Source organism: Gymnodraco acuticeps, unplaced genomic scaffold, assembly GCF_902827175.1.
Source record: "Gymnodraco acuticeps unplaced genomic scaffold, fGymAcu1.1, whole genome shotgun sequence".
NCBI classification, from domain to species: domain Eukaryota; kingdom Metazoa; phylum Chordata; class Actinopteri; order Perciformes; family Bathydraconidae; genus Gymnodraco; species Gymnodraco acuticeps.
In genome coordinates, this window is record NW_022989752.1 from 650,241 (window position 1) to 675,144 (window position 24,904).

The window sequence follows — 24,904 nt, forward strand, 5'->3', positions numbered from 1 at the left end:
CACACACACACAGCACACACATCACACACACACACACACACACACACACACACACACACACACACACACACACACACACACACACACACACACACACACACACACACACACACACACACACACACACACACAACACACACACACACACACACACACACACACACACACACACACACACACACACACACACACAATGTCTGCATACACAATCATCTGTGACTTGGCGTTGGCCAACAGAAATTCTGAGCATTGTTTTTCCAATCTGGAACAACAAATCTAAGATGAATTTTGACTTGTGGATTGAAGGTCATCAAAAAGTTGCCATTATCTCGTTAAAGGCTTCTTATTCTGTTTCTCTGCAGCTCTGCACTCATATTGGGAGCAGAGGGAGGGAGAAATAGAGCACAAAGACAAGTAGAATAACAGACAGAGAACTTCAAAGCCAATGAGACAGCAGCCGCAGAATTTTAATAAACCCCATTTTTACTTACTGATGGCGAGTGTATGTGTGAGAGTGAGTGTTTTTGTTCATTGCTGCTGAAGATCACAAACAGACACCATCCATGGTACATGCATGCACACACAGTAGTACACACACACACAAAAACACACACACACACACACACACACACACACACACACACACACACACACACACACACACACACACACACACACACACACACACACACACACACACACACACACACACACACACACACACACACACACACACACACACACACACACACACACACACACACACACACACACACACACACACACACACACACACACACACACACACACACACACACACAGAGGAGAGGGAAAGCCTTTGTAACTCACCTGCTGCACTTCCGTCTCTCCGTTTGAAGTCTTCTCAGTGTACACAAACGAGTTGAAAATCCTCTGTAGGGAGACGGAGAGAGAGAAGAAGAGACGCTGAGGTTAGATAAGGAGGAATGCAGAAGATCTGGCTCAATAATGGGAAACCATCTCCTGAGGAAGAATATTGGCAGGGTTTCCTTATAGTGATATATTTTTCTACCAGGTGTTGCTGAGCAGAAACCCTTTGTTATTAACACTCAAGGAATACATTCGAAAGTATTTTCCCTGTTGGAATTTACAAACTATTGCATTATGTGAAAAGGCAAACAATATGTTCAAGCACTCCCGGCTCTTTATGTTCGGTGGCATGACTGCGGTTTCAAAGAAATCCAGTCAGACCAGGAGTGTTTGTGGCTGCGTGCCATATATGCCAATTAATCAGACCGGCTATAATGAAGCTGCCGCCAGGAATTTGTATTAAATTTGGGTGCAGACCAAAATGTGTCAAGATTCATGATTATCACAAGGCTTCAGATTCTTTCATTAACTTGTATTCTCTATTTTGATGGGGCTTTATTTAAAGTGGACCTATCATGCTATATTTGAATAATATATTGTAGGGCCATACCTATATAAAACATGTCTGTGAAGTTTTTTTTTCAAAATACCTAACAGATCATGCATTTTAGCCATGCCTCATTTCGCTCTATTTGCTCTTTTCCAGCCCTGTTTTTGCAAGGGCTGATTCTGTGGCAAATGAGCTGCAGCTGAACTCGCCCCCCCCTGCAAAGGAGGGGGGCGAGGCACGAGCGTCATGTTACCATGCCACGGCAACCTCTCATTCCCCTGATTGGTGGAGAGTTGCCCATATAGGCGGAGCTACTTGTTTCTGACGTCAGAGATATTTCAAATCTGTATCAGTCTGTATCAGATCCGTTGCAGCCCCGTTTTTAGAGATTTGGGTATGGAGGAAAAGAGAGAGGGTTGTGTTTTCTGACACTTGGTGAGTTCCCTGACACACCGGGGAGACATATTCATGTATAAAAGACGTACAAAAGTGCATTTTGCATGATAGGTCCCCTTTAAGGCCATCACTGTAAAGCAACCACTTGACATACACACATGTATATGATACACTTGTTTTTTTAAAGAAATAGGAGACTTTGCAGAGAAATAAACATGTTTATGCATCAAGTAAATAGTTTGATACCCTTTCATGGCTGTTAAAAATCCATTAGAATAAACTGCCAACAGACACGGAAACAACACTGTTGTGTAACCAACCCTTTGCCTATCACACCTGATCAATTTCTTCTAGGTTAATGTGATCTGGCACAGATAAAGTTATTTTGACAAGTAAATGATGGATTTACCCTTGATTGCACTAATTGCATTTACGTGTGCCTTGTTATACAATGGTTTAACATGGCACTACATGATGTCAAACGCAACTTGATTAAAAGGGACGTTTTTTATGCGGTAGGCTAAATACCTTCAGGAATCTGCAACAAGTCGAGCTGGTTTTACTAAACTAGCTCCGTTATTCAATGGAGGAAATTCATTATAACTTGCTTCATAAACTCTGCCTAATGTAAATTTGCAAAAACGAACATGAATGATAAACCTGGATTTCTTCCAAAACAAGCAACATATAGATGCAGACAGAAGGGTTCTGTCATTTGCATCAATTTCTAGGACTGGAGGAAAATGCGTCACCTGTCTGAATGTTGAGTACCTAATCACAAAGTAATGTAACATTTCTATATTCAACTTCCAGACAGAAATATTTTAATAGTCCCTGACTATATTGTAAAGTGAATAGGAAGTGGAGTGCTACATTAGGGCATGGAGAAAATGAGTCCTGGTGTGACCTCAGCCATTACACACACAAAGAGAGCTCCAGAAACACATTTCAAGAGCTGCCTGAATAACACACACACAGCTTGTTTCAGATGGTCCCCTGAGTCCCATCAGCTAAACATTTTCCCTCTTTCTTTTACTTCCTAACTCCCTTTCCAAACACAGCAAGCAGAACTGTGTGGCAGCTACCAACAGAGTAAAACTAATGTTTGTGTTCAGGCAGCAGGTAGGCAGATGTTTCACTGTAAGTCGCCCCACTGCTCACAAAGCCTTCAATTGCATAGTTCCACACAGCCACTATTTCCTGTCCACACTTTTTGTTAGACACATTCCACAGAACACCAATATATTCCCATAATGCATCCATACAACCTGGAGGTGATTGACTAGCCGTTGGTACCTTCTAACAGATCTACATTTCAGCAGTACAAAACATAGTTTCTCTGTTTCATACAGCTTAAGGGCAAGGTTGGAAGTTCCTTCAATATATATAAGCCTCCTTCACAGAACCTAATTTATACAAGGCTTCTTAATCAAATAAATACCTTACTATTTTTGCAAAGAAATCAAGCTTAATACCACCATATAGAAAGTATAGCCATTACTAAATTGTATTTAAAACATCAGCCAATAATGACACAAAAGAAGTTGGGATTTATATTTTCCAGAATACCAGCCACAGAGATCATGAGGTTACTATAAGGAAGAAAGAACCAGCACAGATTTAAGAAGCTTAAACCAGACCATGTTTACAATTGTTGCTTAGAAATGTAAACCATTTATCAAAAAAGTTGCCTCTCAAGCAAAACCACACAGAGAAACAAAAATGCAAATACATACATGCTACAATGCAAAATCTTCGTAATGCCCTCATCTGGGCCATAATTAGACTATTCAGTTAACGCTCTTGCAGATTAGGAATCAAATGTAATTTGGAAAAATGTAATTATGTCTAATGTAAACAAAACACAGAGCTAATTGTTTTAATCCTGATCGTCTGAATGGAGTCAGCAGTTGTTTGGGAACATATTCCTTTCATTTAACAGAAGCATGAGACTCACTGAGAAGTGCTATTCTGACAGTGTATTGACACAGACACACACAAACAAAAACACATACACACTGCTACATATTTTACTTCCAAATCATTCAAAAAGTGCAAAACCAAGCCCAGCAGTTTAGTGTTCCACCCCCTTCTTAGCAGAAAAAAGAAGGTCCAAAGCTGTAGAGCCGTCAAATAAACGCGGACAAACACACACAAACAGAGCTGCCACTGCTTAGCAGGAGTCATGTGCTCTCAAAACACTAAGAAAAATGACGAAAATGGGGAGGGAGATAGGCTCAGGAATGGAAAAAGACACTTTGTTTCCATTTAGCCAGCGATTATGAAAATGGGCAACAAACCCAGACGAGAGAGAAAACTCCTGTTGTTGATTAGCCACAGGTTAGCTGTCTTTCCCCCAGTGCCTCGGGTGTTTGTTGTTGGAGCTGCTTTGCGGTTTTCACAGCTATGGAGCAGCCGGGGAGGAATGCTCAGCTCTGAAACCCGAGAGGCCTGAGGCTGCCTGGGCCACCGTGAGCCCGTGGCCTCCCCTGACCCATAATCAAACACCCAAATGTTCACAGACACATTCACACCAGAAGAGAGATACACAGAGAGAAGCGCACGGCATCAGGGGTACACACCTGGTAGCTATAGCAACCTCCAGATAGTGCTTGGCAGAACAGACACAATAAAGTCTTACTATTGGTGTAAGACTATGTTTTCAAATAATCAACAGGTAATGTAGCAGGATGTGCTGCCATAGCAGGGGAAAATACTAAAGTATAGTAATCATGGAAGTAAGCAATACTGAATTATAAATAAATAAAATCAGCTTTGCTTGTGTTTTGTGAGGGAGGAAATAGTCAACGTGTTGGTTAGACCTCAAGGATACACACAATGCCTTTTGGTGATTCACTCAATGTAAACTAAACTATTGCTTATGTACAATAAATCTCCACAGGGCCCCTTTAAAATAAAATATTTAACTGGACCAAAATCCAAGCAGCTTTCTCAACATTAAGCTCACCAGAAATTCATTCAAACTGCTCAAAGTCCATTGATCAAAGAGCAACAGCCCTTGTCTCATTAGGCCACTTTTTAAATCCATCCACCTTGAGGTTAATCCTGAGCACAGGCGAGTGGTTCACATGAATGACTGAACCTCAGTCAAAGCTCAAACTCCGATAAATACCAGAACCTGTGTTTTGTTCTGGTACACAGTAGTATTAGTTGTAGCAGTGGAATTTGGTTGCAAAATAACTGACTTATCGTTTGATCCCTTCCAAAGATTATAACTTAACTTGGCACCCTTTCAATTAAAGTAAAATAGGAGGTTTAAGATTGAGCAGAATTACATAAACCATTGCTGTTTCGGGTCCCACTTAAAAAACAAACCTTAGAATTTAGTTTCGGTTTTTTGGCACTCTGTTGTATCAGCTACAGCATGGGAACCCACCAGATATATAGACATATATATATATATATATATACACAGCATTCATTTAATTGGGCCTGCCCCTCCAGCTCTTCTGCAAAGCTCTCCTAGGAGATTCTATAAACTACCCCAAGAGGCTCTTCTCCTTTTAAAGAGACTCTTCTGTTCTGAGTGAGGCAGAGAATAAAATCCAGGCACATGACTGACAATCCCAGACTAAAGACGAAGAGACTTCAAGAGCCACTTGTGAATGTTTTTAGGGGAAGGGAATGGAGAAACAGGCACAGAGATACGGGGTAACAGAGAGGAAGAGCAGGGGGAATGGAGCAGACTGTGGAGAGGCAATGGCAAGAGAGAGCAAAGAGGAGGAAAGAAAAGCAAAAAGAGAGGAAGAAGAGGCCAACTGCATTGGCAGCGTTGGGAACACACCTATTGGCAATTCCCCCATCTTCAAAGAGCAGAGAGGAGCAGTCAGCCACACTAATTTGGAATTGGACTAGATGACATGTACACACGAAAACATACACACAACCACACACACCCAATTAATCCTGGCTTTAGGGCTTGTTGATTTTTGGTACACGGTTTATCTGTGAACACACTGGAGGGCAGAAAACAGCAGCATGGTCACACCTCAAATACGTGTGAGCAAGTCAAAGTAACTGTGCCAATGTGACTGTGAATGCTGGCTACGCACAGGCCCAGGCCCATGTATGTGAAGCTCATCGACGCCTTATCCGTCTTTACAGGCTTCTCATTGAAGGAAACGTGTGTGAACTTCTCACACACGTTTCGCATTCACATTTCACATTTGGCTGCAGTGTGGATGTTTTGGAGCATGAGAGATTGGTTTCTATACAACTGACAGATAAAAGCATAAAGCCCAAGGGAGAGTAACTGCTGCTTCCTCCATGCTGCTGGTATATAGCTCAGCCTCCCTCCTTCCTTCAGTGCTTTATCCCCCTTGGCTTTTCCTCCCTCCCTGCCCCCTGCCAACTCTCCGCTCATTGCACTACAAAGAGCTGGAGCCGGGGACGCGGCAACAGAGCTTCGCCTCTGATGTGCGTCTGTGTTGTGTTTTTTTAAAAACTTTTTCCTAGACCTATTGCCGTGTCTGCATCCCCAACCGTGCCCTTCCATCTTTTTTTCTGAACACTACAAAGCAGAGTCAGGGAGCAGGGGACTGGAAAAGATGGAGAGAGATTGTATTTTTGCAATACAACAAGAGAAGTCTGAAAATAATTGCACCTGCTGTTTACAGCTCCATTACACAGAGCAGAACAGAAGAAGAACATTTTGTAATAATCTATTTTTCTACAGGGATGAACGTGGTGAAGTAACCAAACCTTAGAAAAGCTTTTTAAAACGATTCACTGAGCTTCCTGTCAATTATTACAACACAACCTACGATCAATTAGGAACCAGATAATATGCTAGTCTGGCTCTGGTGTATCTTTCCACTGAGCCACAAAACAATTATTCTAAGCTAAAGTCAAGGCAGTAAGAACATGTGCAAATTGACCTGATAAAAGCATGGCTTTGCATTCTTTTTATTGAAGAATTGTTAGGTTACAGATTATGAAAAAAAAGCAGTTTCTTAGAGGGTAACATTTATGTAATCTTAATAGAGAACCGCAGTGACGCGTCCTAAAACCCGGAAGTAAGTTAGCATTTTTACCACTTCCGGTTCCTTCGACAAAAAGCAATGCATTTTCTCCATAGGATTTTGGAAAATAGCTCCAAATAAGGTCTGTGTTTGACACAAATTGAAGAGACGGATCACGTTTTGTTCTACGACATTAAATACATCAGCAGTGACCCCACTGGTGATTTTTGAAGAGTTTACGTGTCTGAAAAACGATGGTTGTTAACAAGTGGCTGAATAGGACTACAGAAGTTGTCCAGGCCGTTTTACGTCATTACACCGAACACGTAAAACACTCCTGCTAAGTTTGTTTGCCCTGTTCTGCTTGAAAGCAAGTACCTGCCTCCTGCAAACTGTTCAAACAAACACTTCAACTTGTACCATTTACAATCTGTATGTTTGAATATGGATCTTAAATTGGCGTGAGGTTGAAGTAGCGACCCTGCTGTAGTTTGTTTATAGCATAATGTTAGCATTTTGCTTATGGCGACTAGATTTATGATTATAAAATTATAAAAGTAGGATAGACATGTGGATATTATCCGGCTGAACAAAACGTGATCCGTTTCTTAAATGTGTGTCAACCACAGACCTTATTTTGAGCCATTTTCCAAAATCCTATGGAGAAATTGCATTGCATTTTTGACGAAGGAACCGGAAGGAGTTTACATCCGGGTTTTAGGATGCGTCACTGTGGTTCTCTATAGTGTGAGATGTTGCTTCATTCTCTGGATCCAACTTTATTGTATTGACTCTGTATCTCTCATCAGTGTTGTTGCCAAATCCATGGCTAACCATGGGATGATGAAAATGTTGTGCCAGGATTGTATTTGCAAGCTCCCCATTGACATCAGGACGGCAGATAGCTTGCACATCTTCCGGCGCAAACTGAAAACTCATCTCTTTCGACTCCACTTCGAGCGTTAGAACGATTAACGAAGCACTTTTATACTAATAAAGGACTGGATTACCTAAAGCCAGTTGAGTAGCACTTGAAATGTTTGGCTCTATGAAACCTGATATACTTATATGATTCTGTTTTCTTCAAGGTTGTGTCTTCCTGGTCGAATGTACTTATTGTAAGTCGCTTTGGACAAAAGCGTCAGCTAAATGCAATGTAATGTAATGTAATGTAATGTATTTGGCCAAAATAAATGCAATTTACAATATAATACTGCCAATTACCAAAAGATTTTGGAATCACGTCACCTTACATTTTGTTAAGAAATAGATATTCCAACATTCTTTCCAGTGAAGCACAAAAGTCAAACAATTTAGGTTATATGGCCATTTTAGTGTAAATTTGAAGTAAACTAACTTCAGATTTTGGGGATATATAAAGAGTATCAATATCTTATATCAAATAAAAAAAATAAAAACATATTAAAGCTTGTTGAATGGACAACTTGTGCCAAGAAAAGCCTGCACTTGGACAATGCCGCAATGAAAAAAGAAAAAAGGAGGGGTTAAATTGAGGAGACATGGTTAATGTGGATCTCTACATGTCTAGATCATGGCCATAGAGAAACCAAACCCTTGCTAATGAAGTGCATCTCTATTTCAATCCAGTGGAGCAGGTTTGTTAATTCAATGACCGGCCGTCAGTGTCTGCCAACTGCTGCATTTAGAGGGGGCAGGGGTCAATTTAATTCGCTTGAATCAGACTAAAGGACAACCCCAGGCAATGGCTCCAAAGCCCCGGCCCACAGACTGAGTTAGTGCGGAGAGTTTGCAGCCAGCACCTCAAAGGTTTGATCTACTGCGCTCCATTTTAAATCTTCTATACTGTGTATTTGTGTGCTTATAGACCTTTATGTGCACATGAAGAATAGGAAGGATTGCTGCCACATGCAGAAATTATTCCTAGTTTTTATATCTTCATAAAAACGTGGTTGTCATGGTAATGTAACCTTAAGCTGTAATGGATAAAACAGCACCACGTTTGTTTTCTAAATCCCAGGCCGCACTGCTTTACAGAAGCACTGAAAGGCCATGTGTACCCCACTTTCATACCGATATGCTGAACTACTACTTTTCTGATTTCAGTATGAGTAACACTGAATAAAGACAGTAAAAGTATTGGATCTTCTGTAAGTAATCACACTATCTGATGAAGTAACATGATATTATGTTGTACCAACATTTATGTGCTTTCTATTCTATCAATGGGCACAATTTTTTTGTTGAAAAAGTTACAAAGATTCAACAAAGCACATTGTAATCTAGTGGGTCCTGATCTAAGCGGTAAGGGTGTGGTGGTGGTTTCAGCTGAAATAGTATCCAGCTTTGGAACATACTGTAAAGAAAAGACTTGGAAGCTTTTCAACATCTTAGTCCAAGACCTTGGACAAATATGTCACATTGACCGCAGATGATCGCTTTTCAATGTGGAGAAACTTATTAAAAAAGGAAATGTTTTCAAAAAAAGAGGCCCTTATTCTATTTCTTGGCCATCACATGAAATGTTTTCACCCCTTCCTTATGAGGTATGCCATTTATAAAGGAGCCGTAGCTTTTTATTTAACATTAATTATTTAACTTAGCTAAGGGCATCAAAATATTGATCAGGCAAAAGGGGAAAGAGATCTAAAAACATTCATCAAAATCCCAATACGTTTTTAAAAGATGGTCAGGAAAGTCATAGCACTTCCCCAAGCTACCAAATGTAATTTACTCCCTAGAGAGGGAGGAGCAGAGAGTGTATTAAACCCACATCTACCGATGCTGTAGATATTATTCACACCAAATGTACCAAAAGCCTTTAAATGCACTTTCTTTATCTTCCTCTGCCTCATTCAACCAAGGTCTCGTCCAATGTGGTGGGAGGGTGAAGCCTGTCAGCTATCGGGTACTGAGGTACTGAAATAACAAGACCCCCTTTTGTCCAAATAATATCGTGGCCAAAAGAGCGAGAGAGGGAGAAATAGTGTGAGCGAGAGAGAGTCACGGCCATGCAGATCCCAACAGCTTCCACCCCCCGTACACCGACCGAGAGGCTCTCAGTCTCCTCCTGGGATGTTTGCTATCCCTCTCCACCAGACAGTATATAATGCTTTCCACATGTGAGAGAAAATGAATGTAGGGTGGAGGAGAGAAGAAGGGAGGAGAGGGGCGAATTGTAAAAAACTGTGAACAAAGATGTAAAAATTGAATATCCGTTGATATTTTACGCTCTTATTTGGTAGTTAGTATAGAGGCAGTAACATTTGAGGGAAGTACACATTAATCATCATGACTGATATTACGACAACTGGCATAGATCCCATAGCAACTTGTCTTGTTAATGCAACAAAAATGTAGCTTTAAATAAATCAAGAGGGCCTCGCTGCAGAAATGTTAACTTCTTGTCTGTCTGAAATCAAACTAACTTCAAACGTTTGTAGTGTTACTCCATTTGGCCCTCCTGCAGGACAAAGGATGGTAAGGAGCCATCTTAATTGTGATTTATGTGCCGTTTACACGGGAACGAAAACCGTTGTATCCGCTACTTTTCTCTTTCATATAGCCCATTCGTTCACACGAGGCGTAACGGAAATGGACCCCTAAAACGATAACGGGTCCCAACGTGGATAGATCTGCGGACGGAACGCGCTGGGGGGCCAAACGGCTCCGCGTGTACATCCTATTAGGGGTGTAACGGTTCACAAACATTTTGGTTCGGTACGTACCTCGGTTTTTAGGTCACGGTTCGGTTCGGTACATTTTCGGTACAGCAGAAAAAATCATCACAAAACATAAAATATTTTTTGGGTTTTTTTAATTATTATTAAACTGTGAATAATGTATTCACTCAAATAAATACAAAATATAATAAAATAAACATTAAGGTGCAGCATTTGAATGAACTGAAATAATCTGTATTTGAACTTTTCTGTACAAGTAGCCTACTCACAAAACATAAACTATTAGTTCTGGGTTTTTAATTATTATTAAACTGTGAATATTCACTCAAATAAATACAAAATATAATAAAATAAACATTAAGGTGCAGCATTTCTATGAACTGAAATAATCTGTATTTGAACTGTACTGTACTAGTACCTAAGCAGCCAGTTTGACATAATGACTTGCTTGTCATTGTATTTTCATGTTTTTTTTAAGAAAAATTAGATTAGCACAATGTCTCCTGCTGTGGAGAACACCCTCTCTAGGGACAGATGTAGCAGATACAGCCAGGTAGCGCTTTGCTAACATGGCAACATAAGGATATTTGGCGTTTGTAATAGCTTTGGCTCGGTCTAAACTTTTTGCGAGTGGTGGAGGCTTAAATGCTAGTGGGAGTTGGGTTTGCACTTCAGTCTTTTTCTTTTGGTACCGGTGATATTCACGTTCGGGTGATGCCTTTTCAAATGAGTGTGCAAGTCTGATGTATTGCCAGCCGCGTAACCAATTTTAGTTGAACAATGCCGACAAACAGCTTTGGTTCGGTCCACCTGTCTTTGTCCGTCATCCGTGTACGTAACTGCAAAACCAAAATGTTTCCAAACCGGACACTTCAATGATGCTGGAGGATTTTCAGCTCAACTTTATCTGCGTTCGCCATTTCGACAGTTCCTCAAATTACTGACTACATTTGATCGCATCCCTGTGACCAGCTCTCATAGTAAGTAAGTAAAACTTTATTTATATAGCACCCTTCTCAACACGGATGTACAAAGTGCTTTACAGTACAGTACACAGGACACAATTCAAAGTACAACTATAAAATAGTATGCCTCTCGTCCAATGAAATGACTTGCTCGCTCTATGACGCGTTGAACCCAATGTGAGCAAATTACTCTGAATGCTGCGACGAAGCACCTGAGATTACTTCCAAAAAGTTGTTCACGTTCTCAATTTTTTACGTTTAACGTTATATTCATTCGGTACACTTCGGTACACACGTGTACCGAACCGATTCGGTACGGGTACGTGTACCGTTACACCCCTACATCCTATATGATCATTTTCCTGATAACGATGAAGCCATAGCCCCACCTCTCCCCACCTCTGCTGCTCACTGCTGGAGCATGGTCAGTAGCTACTGCTACTGACCATGCTACAGACAACCCGGTATCACGGTGAGACGTGAACATGTGACGCTTTACCATTGCTGGGAGACGTGAAGATGTCACGGTTTCGTCTTTTCAAAACGTGAAAAGCGTGACAGCTATACGGTATTGTTAACCCATGTTAACCAGTGGAGAAATAACCGGAAATACCAAGCAAATGCTACCCCGACGTAATGATTTATTTTTTAATAGTCACACTCGATTACAGCGATTTTCTTGTTGCCCCAGCTGGTCGACACCTCTTTTAGCATAAACAAAGGCTCCATTAATGTATTAAATCTATGTTAATCCATGCGTGTGGATGTGGAATTAACGGACGTGACGTTGTGCGATTGAGTTGCCAAGCAACAGCTTCGGTTCATGTTAATTTACAAACTATTCAACTACAACCGTAGTTATATTTAAAAACATGTTAGAAGGCCTCACGAAATACTTTAATGCACATTAAAATGTAAATGTGAAGGAATGTGTGTATAACAAAATACATCGGTCATTAAACGAAACCGGAAACAGACGTAGGCAAGATCCTCAGCTCGATGATTGGATGGTTATCCGCAATGCATGCTGGGATTTGGTGTTTATGTGATGTGAAATCTGAAAACGTTTTTTAAAAATACAATAATACTTTATTCTGAGTGTGCTTGCTTTTCTCTTTGAAAGTCATCACATAACGGCATTGTAATACACGGTTCGGCTGCATTAAATATTACATATCTGCCGTAATTCTCTATTTATAGAGCCCTGCTGAGAAGACTTCTGGACAAACATGAGGCCTGAGTCTTCTCATCAGGGCTCTATAAATAGAGAATTACGGCAGATATGTATTGTGATACCGGGTTGGCTACAGATGTTAGTGCAAAATCTACAGCTCCTCTACCACAACCATCAGCAACAAGTGGACATGGAGAACTACATGTTGCTAAATCCACCGCGGAGAATAAACAGAAGGGCAACCATGCAACCATGCTCGGGGGTCTTTTTCGCTGCTTTTGGTGTATTTTGTGGCGGGAGTACAGCGCCACTTACAGGCCCGGCATATGTACTACAGCGCTTTCGAGCGGTCTCGTGCGGAAGTACAGCGCCACTTACAAGTCCGGCATATGTACTACATATGCACATACTACATCCAGCACTTTCGAGCGGTCTCGTGTGAACGGAAGACTTTTTGATATCGTATTCGGTTCGTTTGCGTTTCGTATGCGTTTGAGTTCCCGTGTAAATGGGGTCTTAGCTGCAGCCTGAAAATAAGGCATTGTGACTCAAATGAGGGACATCATCTAGCAGCTTATGGCCCATTTCCACTGCAGCGGGGTAGCCCCGTTTAAGCGTCCCTAAGCGTCCTCGCTCAGGCCTCTGGCTGCCTCGCTGGCTGTCGGAGGCCGTGGCGCATTTTCATTACAGTTTAGGACCTGGGGTAGCAACGCAGTGTAGGCGGGGCGATCGGTTTTTTTTTGTTCACATTTCGAGTTGTTCTGTAGAGCTCCCGCTGGATTTTATCATCCCCAAGGAGATGTAGGAACGTCGTCACCTCCTCGGTCGACCACGGTGTGCTTTTCTTTGACGTTGCCATTTTTGTAGCTCCTCCGTTTCCAAAAATGCTGTGTATAAAAATACTGCAAGCTTGCTTCTAGATATATATGCGACGCTAGGGATGATCTTGCGCGCGATCTTGTGATGATTCTCAGACCAATCAGCAGTCGAGAGTGTTGACGTCACTAGTTCAGCCTGGCCCTGGCCTGATAGAACCACGATTTTATGGGGCCGTAAAAAGAGGGAAAATGTACCCGCTAGCCGGTGCTACGCTATATGGAAAGGCTACCAAAAACTGGCCTGGCCGCTTGAGGACGATTAAGGACGCTTAAACGGGGCTACCCGCTGCAGTGGAAATGCGCCATTAGAGTAGATTAGGTTTACGCCTCCCTCTCCATTTGGGAGTTAAGAAACAATGAAGGTTGTGGGCACTCATCATCAAACTGTGAATGAAGGACAGGAGGCATACAAAGATGTTGTGCCCAAAATTGTCCAAAGTTCTGTGACAAACACAATGCTCAGAGTGTAGAAGACTAAAAAAGTGGTGTGTGTGTATGTGTGCCCATATGAGGCTGCAGCCACACGAGGACGATAACGGAAACGCACCGAAATCGTTTTCAGAAAAGTCTTCCGTCCACACGCAATAGGCACCAGAAACGTGTCCGTCCATGCGAGGCAGCTCAAACCGCTGGAGACGCTGTAGTACATATGCCGGGCCTGTAAGTGGTGCTGTACTGCTGCCACAAAATACATCAAAAGCAGCGAAGAAGACTTCTCGCGCATGCATGGTTTTCATGGTTGCCCTTCTGTTTATTATCTGCACTGGATTTAGCAGCAGAGGTGGGGTTTCGCCGGTCAACATGTCCGTTAAAGTTTAAATCTTCCGGACAAAATTAGAAAAGTGCTGGTCAAAGGTCTTCTTTGTTATTTATTGAGCTTTAAAACAAATGAATAACGACTCTATATAATAATAATAATAATAATAATAATAATACACGGAGGACGGAGCCTCCCTTTTCCTCCCCCTCTCCTGACAGCCTGTCAGTATCCGTGGTCTCATGCAGCTGGCTGATCCAGTAATGAGTGACCCGACAGTAGAAATAAACATATTTATAACTAGTTCAGGTAGTTTGAGAGGTAATTAAAAATAGCTATGGGTGATGATCTAACTTGAAATGTGTGTTTTGTTCCGCTCATCGCTCCATCACAGTGGGCGGAGCTGCAGGTTATCATGCAGAGCTGCATGTCTCCTCTCCTGTCCGATTAGACTTCACTCGCGGGCTCCTGCTGGGTGCAATGTCCTGCGAGATACACTGGGGCGTCATCGTTAGCAAGAAATTATCGTTATAGGGCGTAATCACGGAGCCGTTTGGCCCTCCAGAGCGTTTCGTCCACAGATCTACCCACCTTGGGACCCGTTATCGTTTTCTGCGTTTCCATGTTGGCCTCGTGTGGCCGAACCGTCTATCTGATAGAGAACCGTAGCAGATACGACCGTTATCGTCCTCGTGTGGCTGCAGCCTGAGTGTATTTAGAGCGCATGTGGTAAGGGCCATAGGGTGCAGGTTATTACCATAGAGTTTCCTGCACACAAGGCCTTTTGATGTTAAAGCAGTCGAGTCATTAAAACAAGGCCGCAGGCCACAGCAACCAAGCACTCATCATACAGACTAATTAGAAATACCAAAACTTGAATGAAAAATTAAATACTCATTCCTAATATTGTGATGAAAGTTTTTTAAGTTGAATCAACGTTTAAGCACTGTGCAAAAATAAACGAGATCCCATTAAAGACTGTTTTTCTCATGGTCTTTGAGACTGGAGCCTGAAAGCATCAAGACACACAGTGTGTGGCGGCAGGAGCGTCCGACCAGCAGTGCATTTTGGGAATAGCAACTCGCTGTTAAAGTGGAGCCCATGTGAAAACTATCTAAAGACAGATCAAAGCTGCATACCTGAGCACCTCTATTTAGCTGATAAAATCTAGGGAGAAAGAGGACGAAAACTAAACCACACAGACTGCGGTCAAATCACTCTGACACAGGAATTCAAGATACTGAGAAAACCGTGTTTTTATAGGGGCCTTGGAAGTATTTCACATCAAAAAGGTGCATAAATGATGGTGTTTATGTTCAAACAACATGACAAAGACTGAAAACCAAAGGAGAGTCGTAGTCAAACCATCCTTCAATGTGCAGCTATGAAATAAAAGTCATAGATGATGTGTACATCTTGTGAATAACTAAAGGCAATTTAGTTTGGATCCAAATTATGTCCTCTGCTCATTTCATGCAGCCAACTTCATGTCAAGAATGATAATAATTTACTGTGAGGGTAAGGGAGTTCATAAAGAACCAGAAAAGGAACCTCTGCTGCAAATCATGGTCTGCTAATTTGCACTACACATTCATTTAATTAACATTTGAGGCCTATAGTATAGAGACCAGTAGTGCATTTTTTAAGTTGAAATCCTTAAATTAGTAATGGATACACTTGGCTTTGGGACACTTTTGAAATGTTATACTTCATGCTCACTTATAACTTCAAGGAAGCAGGGAGCAGGCAAACGGCTCGCTGCACCCGCACTGCGAGGGGGAGTGTTGCACGGTGTACCGATACTTGAAAGGTACCGCGATACCCTGCCGTTAAAAACTTTACGGTTCCTCCGTTTCATTAGTATCGGTACTTTAAGAATGACGGGAAAAGCGCAGTTTTAATAAGAGCTGTGTGTATTCAGCGCTCTGCTTCCACTCCCTGCACTGCAGCCGTGCCTGCAGTCCCTCCCCTCTCTCGTGCACGCGCTAGCTGCCAGAGCACGTGAGAAAGCGAGAAGCATGGCTGCAAGTGGGAGTGCAATTGCCGCTGCGCCTCGGCTTGTTGACAAAAAAGACACCCGAAACGAAAAACAAAAAAGTTGTTTATAGATGATGCTTAATTGTATTTAATACAAATTCTAGTCATTTATTTTATTTATTGTTCTCATTTTTTTAAAGTTTGCGTTATGGTTATGGTGTGAAATAAAGCACAATAATTACATTTAAGACTGTTTCCCTTTTTTTAAGAAAAGTATCGAAAAATAATCGGAATCGCAATTCTTGACTTGGTATCGGTATCGAAACCAAAATGTTGGTATCGTGACAACACTAAGGGGGACCCAAGTTCCAAAAAACACGTGGGTTTGCTATCCTGGCTCCTAAATGGTGGAATGAGCTCCCCATTGACATCAGGACAGCAGAAAGCTTACACATCTTCCGGCGCAAACTGAAAACTCATCTCTTTCGACTCCACTTCGAGCGATAGAACTATTAACAAAGCACTTATAAACTAATAAAGGACTGGCTTATCTAAAGCTAGTTGAGTAGCACTTGAAATGTTTTGGCTCTTGAAACCTGATGTACTTATATGATTCTGTCTTCTTCAAGTTTGTATCTTCTTGGTCGAATGCACTTATTGTAAGTCACTTTGGATAAAAGCGTCAGCTAAATGCAATGTAATGTAAATGTAATGTAATATAATGAATCGACTTGTTATATTTGGACATCTATGCTTCTATGGCTTTGTGTATATGCTTGTATGTGTATACATACATGTTTGCTGTTGAAGCACTTTGCTGCAAACCTGCTTTTTAAGTGCTGTATCAGTTAAATAAACATAAAAATGTATTTGACGATAGAATACATGTGAAAGGGGAAAATACTCGAAATATGAAAATATATATATTTTTTGGTCAGCTGACGTTACCATGAAATACTGCCTTCAGAACTAAACCAAGCATGACTGAAGCAAACAGGCGGTGTCGCAATGGAAATTAAGCAAGAGTCTAACAAACTCTTAACCTCTGGTCTGGGCTTCAGCCACATCGGGGCCAACGCCAGTCTGCCAGCAGCCTCTGGCACCACAAGTCACACCCTCGTGGTACACCCTGCCAAGGCCAAAAAAATCATACTGACCCCTTTGATATGTCAAACCAATCAACCAATGACAATCTGTAAGTCGGGGGTCAAAGACAAGTCAGAGAAAGAGAAACAGAGACACACAGGGCCAAAAGGCTCGCAATCCAGCACCAATACATTTAAAACTTTGATATACACTTCCTGCCAAAAGATCCCGCTCTAAGCCAAGTGAGAGGATGTTAAGATGGGGCGCCTGCACTGTCTGGACAAACTGTCCTGCATTATCTTCACATTCCAATGCAACTGTAAGGCACTCGCCGTTACAAGCAAGAATATATGTACACTAGAGCCACACCATAGACAAACTGGAACAAATACTGCTACCAGAGCAATAACAAAAATAGGACATTAATATTTTGAATATGTGAGAAATAAAAATGGTGTTTTTATAACTCAAATATTCCTTGGAAAAAATATATTTTATGAATCGGGGAATGATTAAGTATACATTTATCAAAATGGCATTATGAACAAGAACAACATCCCAATGCAGAAGATAACATAGGCCTACTTGTCATATTATTTTGTAAATTACAATTCCAAATGAAGTATTGCAGTGCTGCAGATATTCATATTTAACTGACTATTTAACTAACTAAATCATGGATCATATGATTATATTATAAACTGCAGAATCAGTCAAAACAATAATTTGCCTTAATGTAACGTAAGAATAAGTATAAAGTATTAAAGGTCCCATGTCATGCTTTTCTGGTTATTACCCGTCCCCATGTGTGTTATGTAGCTTTGTATTCGTGTAAACGGTCTGCAGAGTCACAAACCCTCAAAGTACACCCTGTAGCGAGTAAAACTCTAACACAGAAAGGCCTGTCTATGCTGCCCCAGAACGCCTCGTTGGAGATTTCTCTTTTTCCATTGTTTTCTTCTTGGGTAGTGACGTATTTGGATATAGTGACGTAACGTAATGTTACGTCCGTGGAGCCGTTACGTTAAGTCCGTGGATTGTTCCAAATGGACCAATCCGCGGACTTCCTCACACACACACACTCAATCTTTTCTCAGCTGCAGCTCCGCCGATTTCTCCGCCTGAGACGGCGGGACGCGGCGAGGCTGTGTGTGAGCACACACACACAAACTTCCAGCCAGGCTGCGGGTGTGTGTGTGCTCGGGCTGGATTCGGGCTGGGTTTCGCTGTGTCTCGCTGTCTTGCAGACGGCCACTGGGTTCATAGGGGGGGGGGGGGGGGGCCAGGAGCTCCAACAAGCCGTTTAGGACAGAGAGTGAATACACATACTATACAGAGATGCTGTATGAGAAACCAATGTGAGTTTGGAAAATTGCACAATATAAATCTATTTTAGTAGACTTCAACAATGGAAATATGATCAGTAGAAATGGCCATGACATGGGACCTTTAAGATAGTAGAAATCTCCTAACTTAAGGTAATATGTGTGTAAGTCTCAGGGAGTTGGATGTGAGGGAGCAGCTGAAAAAAACCAGACTGGAACTGATTGGAGAGATGGGGAAAAGATAAGAGAGGGAATGGACATAGGGCAGAGAGGGAAAACATTTTTTCCCGGGGTGGTCTCCTTCTCAGGTTTCTGAGCATGATGTGAGATCATGTCTGGCCACTGTTATAAGGTCTCTATAGACAGGGTGCTTTGTTCTACTTCATGTACTCTAAGGGCAGTTACACGCACTGATTAATAGGAGGCATGGGTCGCCCTGCAGAGGGCTTAAACTACATATGATACTGGGTTTGCCTTTGCCTAGCCAAACTAGTACAGCTGATCCTGGTGTTCATATCAATCATCTGGAATTAACCAGTAACATCAGTCTGCAAGAAAAGGGTCAAATACTATTTGATGCATGGTCATCTTCATGTGTTGAACATGATTTGTGAGTGAATGTTGTAGTAGTTATTCATACATTTGTGTGAGTTTATTACTTGTAAATAGCCAACAAATGCAGTCTAATACTGTCGTTCTTCGAACAGACCCTCCTGTTTTATGTGAGGGACTGCGGATGGAAATGAGCTCAAAGCTAAATCTGGCACTGTTACGCTTGATACATTTGAATGTTTTAAGTGTTTATTACTGTGCATTGTCCCTGCCAAATAAACGATTAAAATAAAACATTTATGAAAGCCGGGTATAATGTTTAGTGGATGTCCAAACTGTTTTTTTGTTTTTTTTTAATTAAACTTTATAACCATGACCAGGAACATTTGGCAATCCGGCAATCCGGCAATCATTTTAGTATGACTTCACCCTGGCAAACCAATGTGTTCTCATATTTTATCTTCAGCCATATTAGAAGTTTTTTGAAAAAAGCATCTTGGCGGAAATGTGAAGATATTCAGAGAAGTAAAAGGCTCTTCATCCTTCTTTCCTCCTATTTGATGTCTTTACAGATGATGGGTCCAACACAGATAATTGTTGTGAGAAATAAGTTCACATATATTACTAGAATCGTCATGACTACATTGGTTACAGTGTGGTAAAACAAATTCTTAAAATACACTTGTGACTATTACTAATATAAAAAATACCATTACCGAGCACAGTCATTCATGGCATAACACAGCACAGTAGAGCAAAGCATTAATCTTTCAGACATGAGATGATTAACTGGATGCAGGATTTGTGTTAGCTACGCAGCATGCTGATGGAGGCTACCTTCGGAGCTGTGGTGTGGTGAGGAAGGAAAACATCAGCCCATGCTTGGCTAAATTACAGAAATACATTTATGCACAGTCATATAGACTCACATACAAATTACAGATGAACCACGCACCCACCGGCAAATAACAGCTTATACCACATGACACTCCAACCTGTCTTCCAATGCTCTACAACTGCACACACACACTAGTGAATTAAAAAGGAGGACAGTTTATGAGTTGTGACACTCACTAGTGGCAGGAAACCACACTACCAAAGTAGACTCATAAAATCAATGCAAACACGAGTCCTTCTTCTGCACACACAGTTTGTATCAGAAAGCTGCCTGAGACGGCCACTGAACTACCTCAGAGAAACAGAGAGGGGAAGGAAAGAAGACAGTGGGAACTTGAATAAAGAAAGATGTGGACATTGATGCAAGTAGGAGAAAAAGGGAGACAAAATATCTCACAAAGACAGAAATATTGTTGTTGATGACTGACCTCTTGATGAACTGAGTTCTTATGATTAGTTGAATTAATATGCACAAATCCCATGCGAAGGAAAAAAATAGGCAGAATATCTGATTTACATTCATTAACGCTTAAGCAAACCATAACAGCGCCTGTGTTTCACAAACATGTCATGCCGAGATCTTAGATCTTAGACAGCAGGCAGGCCTGTGGAGGTTATCAGCTGAATATGCATCAGGGTTCTTCCCTGTGCTGTATAAACATGGAAAGCCTCTCCTATTCAAATTCATGAGTCGATCATTGCCGTGTGCAGGAGCTCAAGTGTGAGTGCTTTCAAAAAAGAGAGGAAGAGAGTTCCCCCAGGACATTCACAAGTTTTTGGTATGTTAATGATGAGTGGCTTTGCTGCTATGAATAAGAGCGGAGGGAGAGCAGTGTTTGTGTTCTGAAGTATGCAGGAGACATACGTCAGCTCCTCTCAGAGATAAGTCCTCCATTTGGCATCCCTGCTGTAAACGGTCAATCAAAATGATGGGTTGGGAACCTCATTAAACCCTGAATACATTTGTATATTCACATTTTAAGGGTGGGGGAAATGACAGTGTGTTATTTTATATACCTATATTTATGGCTGACCAATATGCCCAAAATATTCAATCACAATACAAGACATGTCATATCTCGATAACTATTTATAAATCACAATATGGCATGTTTGCTGGTAATACAGTGATCCCATATTCTATATAACATGACCACATGTTAAAGCCTATTTTTTGGCCTATAGTTTTATCAAGTCCTATTTTCTTATGTACCGTCCAAACTAAGATGATTTATTTCCATCAAAATAAATGGCTGTGAACCACTTAATGATAGTCAAAATTCATTTTATGGCTAATCCAATTTCAGATTTATTTAAAACACTTGAAATCCTGTTCTTAATTTGAATCAATGTCTGTTATGGCCTGGATAGTTCCCCTAATCTAAATACTACAACAAATGTGCTGGCAGTTGACATTTCTATTGTCTCATGATGTTCAGAATGTTGTCATATCAATGAATCCTATCACACACGCAGGCTAAGGAATGTAAACCAAATCTACTACCTGTACACACAGGGGTACAAACACACATACACACAGGTTCCTGTTCCCACAGAGCTCAGTATCAATTTAAGAGCCATTTCACACATAGACCGTATAACACTGCCGGATTAACATTTCCAGAAAAGGTAAGAGGTCCAGCTCATTCACACGATCGTCAACTGCACCAAACAGAGCAGGTTCCCGGCTGCTGAATGCTCCACTTGGAAGATTTATTTCCGCTTCCACAAAGACTTTTTTTTCTTGCACATACCACATTTTTATACATAAGATGTAAACAGGGGATGTCAGTATTGCCAAATAAATCCATGAAGAATCCATTTGTGATAAGGTCTATTACTCATTGTGGAATTTTTCTTTAAAAAAAAATCTATTTAGATGACTGATCAAATTCTCTGAAATGTTGACAGTTACATAAAGTCACAAAAAAAGTTCCTTAGGTGTCGAGAAAAAACTGAATTTGTAGACAGGGTGTGTCTCCTGATAAACTGCCAATATGTAGAAACCCCAGTCGGCTGTTGGTGCCAACACCAGGACTAGACAGACTGAAAAAACCTGGCGTGGCACCAGGTACCCAAACCTGGCAGAGAACATGCCTTCTGGGAAGAAAGAAAAGGTCTGAGAGATAGAAGTTTGGAAGGATTGTAGAGAACTTGATAAGATGCAGGTTTCTTGTAGGAATAGTTAACTGGGCTTCTGCTGGAGAAAGACACGCATGAATGGCTGAACATTAGACCTCTTAGTTGGACCACCAGCGCTGGTTACAGTGGGCATACACACACTAACACAGAATGACAGGTCTCTTTTGGACAGGAGACTAGAAGATAAACTGCTGCTGCTTCCAGAAACATAAAAACACACATTTTCTATGGATATAGAGATGTTTCCATATAAAATAGATGTGGGATGCAAGCAGCACTACTCTGTTAGACTGCGTCTAAGTGTAGAGAAAGAAATAAAGGTTTTATTTCTGGTCTACAATCAGCTGTTTAGCTAACTTAGCAGTGAAAACAAAACAGAGTGCACAACAAAGGGAACCTGCACACACAGATTGTGACAGCCAGAGAGAGAAATCCTGTGCAAAAAGTAGGCCAAGATGTCAAATGTGCTGCAGAACTATTTCAAGATGGTCCCTACTACACAACAAATAGCAATGTGGAAGCTATTCAGTATTTTTCACATTTATTTGTTATTTTTTGTTTTGTAGAATTAATTAATTTACAGTCATATTATTTAAGTTAAGTTGTGTTCCAGCTAAAATGCTTTTATTTTGAAGGTGATGGGTCCATTTGGGCACACAGCTGGGTTTATTTAAGTCAATCAGGGCACAGCAGCAGTCAGTGGGCACCGGGAAGGTCTATGGTTTTTTACCAGTATCAGGGCTGAGTTCAGCAAACATTTCAACACCTTTTGCTGTATTGTTCTTGCCAAGGTGAAGCTAATAAATACCACAAAAACGTTGATGCCTTGTCTGGACAATGGACTCATTACCAACTCATGATCTGCGTAAGATCCACTATACCTGGTGGCCTTTTGAAGTTTTATTGTTGTTGACAAATAGCCACTACAAGCAATATGTTGGGACTACGTGGAAATTGGGATACATCACAGCTTCTTAATTTAGAAATATATATATACATATACAAATTACTAACACAATAGTAGAATTAAGTATATAAAATGTAAATTAACATATACATATTAATAAAAAAAAAAAAAAAATCTAAGTAAGAAATATGACTAAGTTTGAAACCGTATTTTCTGAAACAAGACACTTTCTTTATAACGGCCATGAAAAATAAGCCGTTTTCTTTGGTAATCTGGAGTCATGTTGACATGCCAGCAGGAGAAAATGTGTTAAACACCAAAGCCTGTTTGGCTCTCCTAATGCTCGTCTTCCATTACTTGTGACTCAGTCCAGATTAAATAAGCAACTCGCCTGGCAGAAGCATAACTGAGCTCAGAGACAGTGATAGCTAAACACAGCTGCAGCTGCCCCTTACATCCAGCTTTATACGAGTGTGTGTTTATGTGAGATATGCGTGTATATAGCCAGAGACAGAGATAGTGTAAGAGTGTGACTTCAGGTGTTAACATGTGTTTGGAACATTCAAAGTGTCTAACGCAGTCTACCCATTTTTAGTCCAGACACTCTCCATTGCCTCCCAATTAGCAATCTGTATCAGTTTTTCCCCTTTGCCATTTTCATTTGCGAGAGTGAAAAAAAAAGTGTTGCATTACTTTTCCTCTACAGTCATAAAAGAGACGGCGGCAGAAAGTTCAACTCATTAGCCAGGGTCACTTCCTGTCTTTACTTCAAAGGCAGCCAACCAGCAGAAGACAAAAGGAACACGACAGTTTCACATAGCACACCAGTGGACACAATTATACCGAGAGATAAGATGAGGGAGAGTAGAAGATTAGAAGATAGAGAGACTGTATGTGACTGTAGAGCGGACGACATCTTGTTAAGACATTTGAAAAGAAAGTAATATCACAAGCATTACTGCAGCATAATAGGATATGAAACCACAGAACTTGCAAAGCCAGGCTATCCGTTTCACCCTGTTACTAGTCTATATGCTAACCTTAGGCCGCTTTAACTCATGCAATCAAAACCTGAAATGATCTAAACATCACTGGGAGAAGCAGTGTGTGAAAACGCAAATGTAAAACAGCAGTAAACATAATTTACCAGGTCTTCAGTACAAAGTCTATGTATTGACTGATGGAGCCAATATAAGAGCTCATTCACACAGGAAGTCACAGTGGGTTGATGAGGATGCTTCTAGCGCTGCTTGCATGAAAACGCAAGAAAATAAATATCCCAGGGTCAAGAAGAAGGGTCATTTACATGAACATGTCAATGAAAATGTTTAACTGGCGAGAGGGTCTACAAAAGATGATGCCAAGTTGTCAGACAAATTCAACGAACGGCTAGAAATCCCTGGTTTATGACATATTTCCAAACTATATGTGAATAGAGTTTAATCCACGTCATTGTGGTGTCTTATACACACTCACAGGCACCACCCTGTCGCCTGAGTGATTCCAGAAAGTGACAATGTGTCTGATAACTCCTGTTTATGGCTACACATGTGTTCGTGAATTATCTGAAAATGTGCAGACCTCATTCGCTAGATATTGTTCGGAGTTCATATGAGAACATTTCTTAATCTATAAATCACATCTCAGCTTTAGCTCTATATTTAGCACACAGAGATGTGTCACTAATCTAGTCATCTCACTCTCCACAGCGATTCTCAAAATGTTAAATAATTCCTTTCCTCTCTTGATCAGTCTTCTTTTTTCTTTAAAAATATGAAATAGAATACTGTCTGGAAGCAGGGAAA

The 24,904-nt window shown here is 41.0% G+C and overlaps 1 protein-coding gene across 1 annotated transcript in view; it reads right to left on the bottom strand.

The window, feature by feature from the left end:
• The window catches only part of cachd1 (cache domain containing 1), a 100,630-nt gene that overhangs the window by 54,296 nt on the left and 21,430 nt on the right, over positions 1–24,904 (bottom strand). Inside the window, exon 2 of the mRNA XM_034210503.1 lies at positions 850–912. Within this exon, the coding sequence (XP_034066394.1) occupies positions 850–912 (63 nt within the window). The remainder of the gene's footprint in view (positions 1–849; positions 913–24,904) is intronic.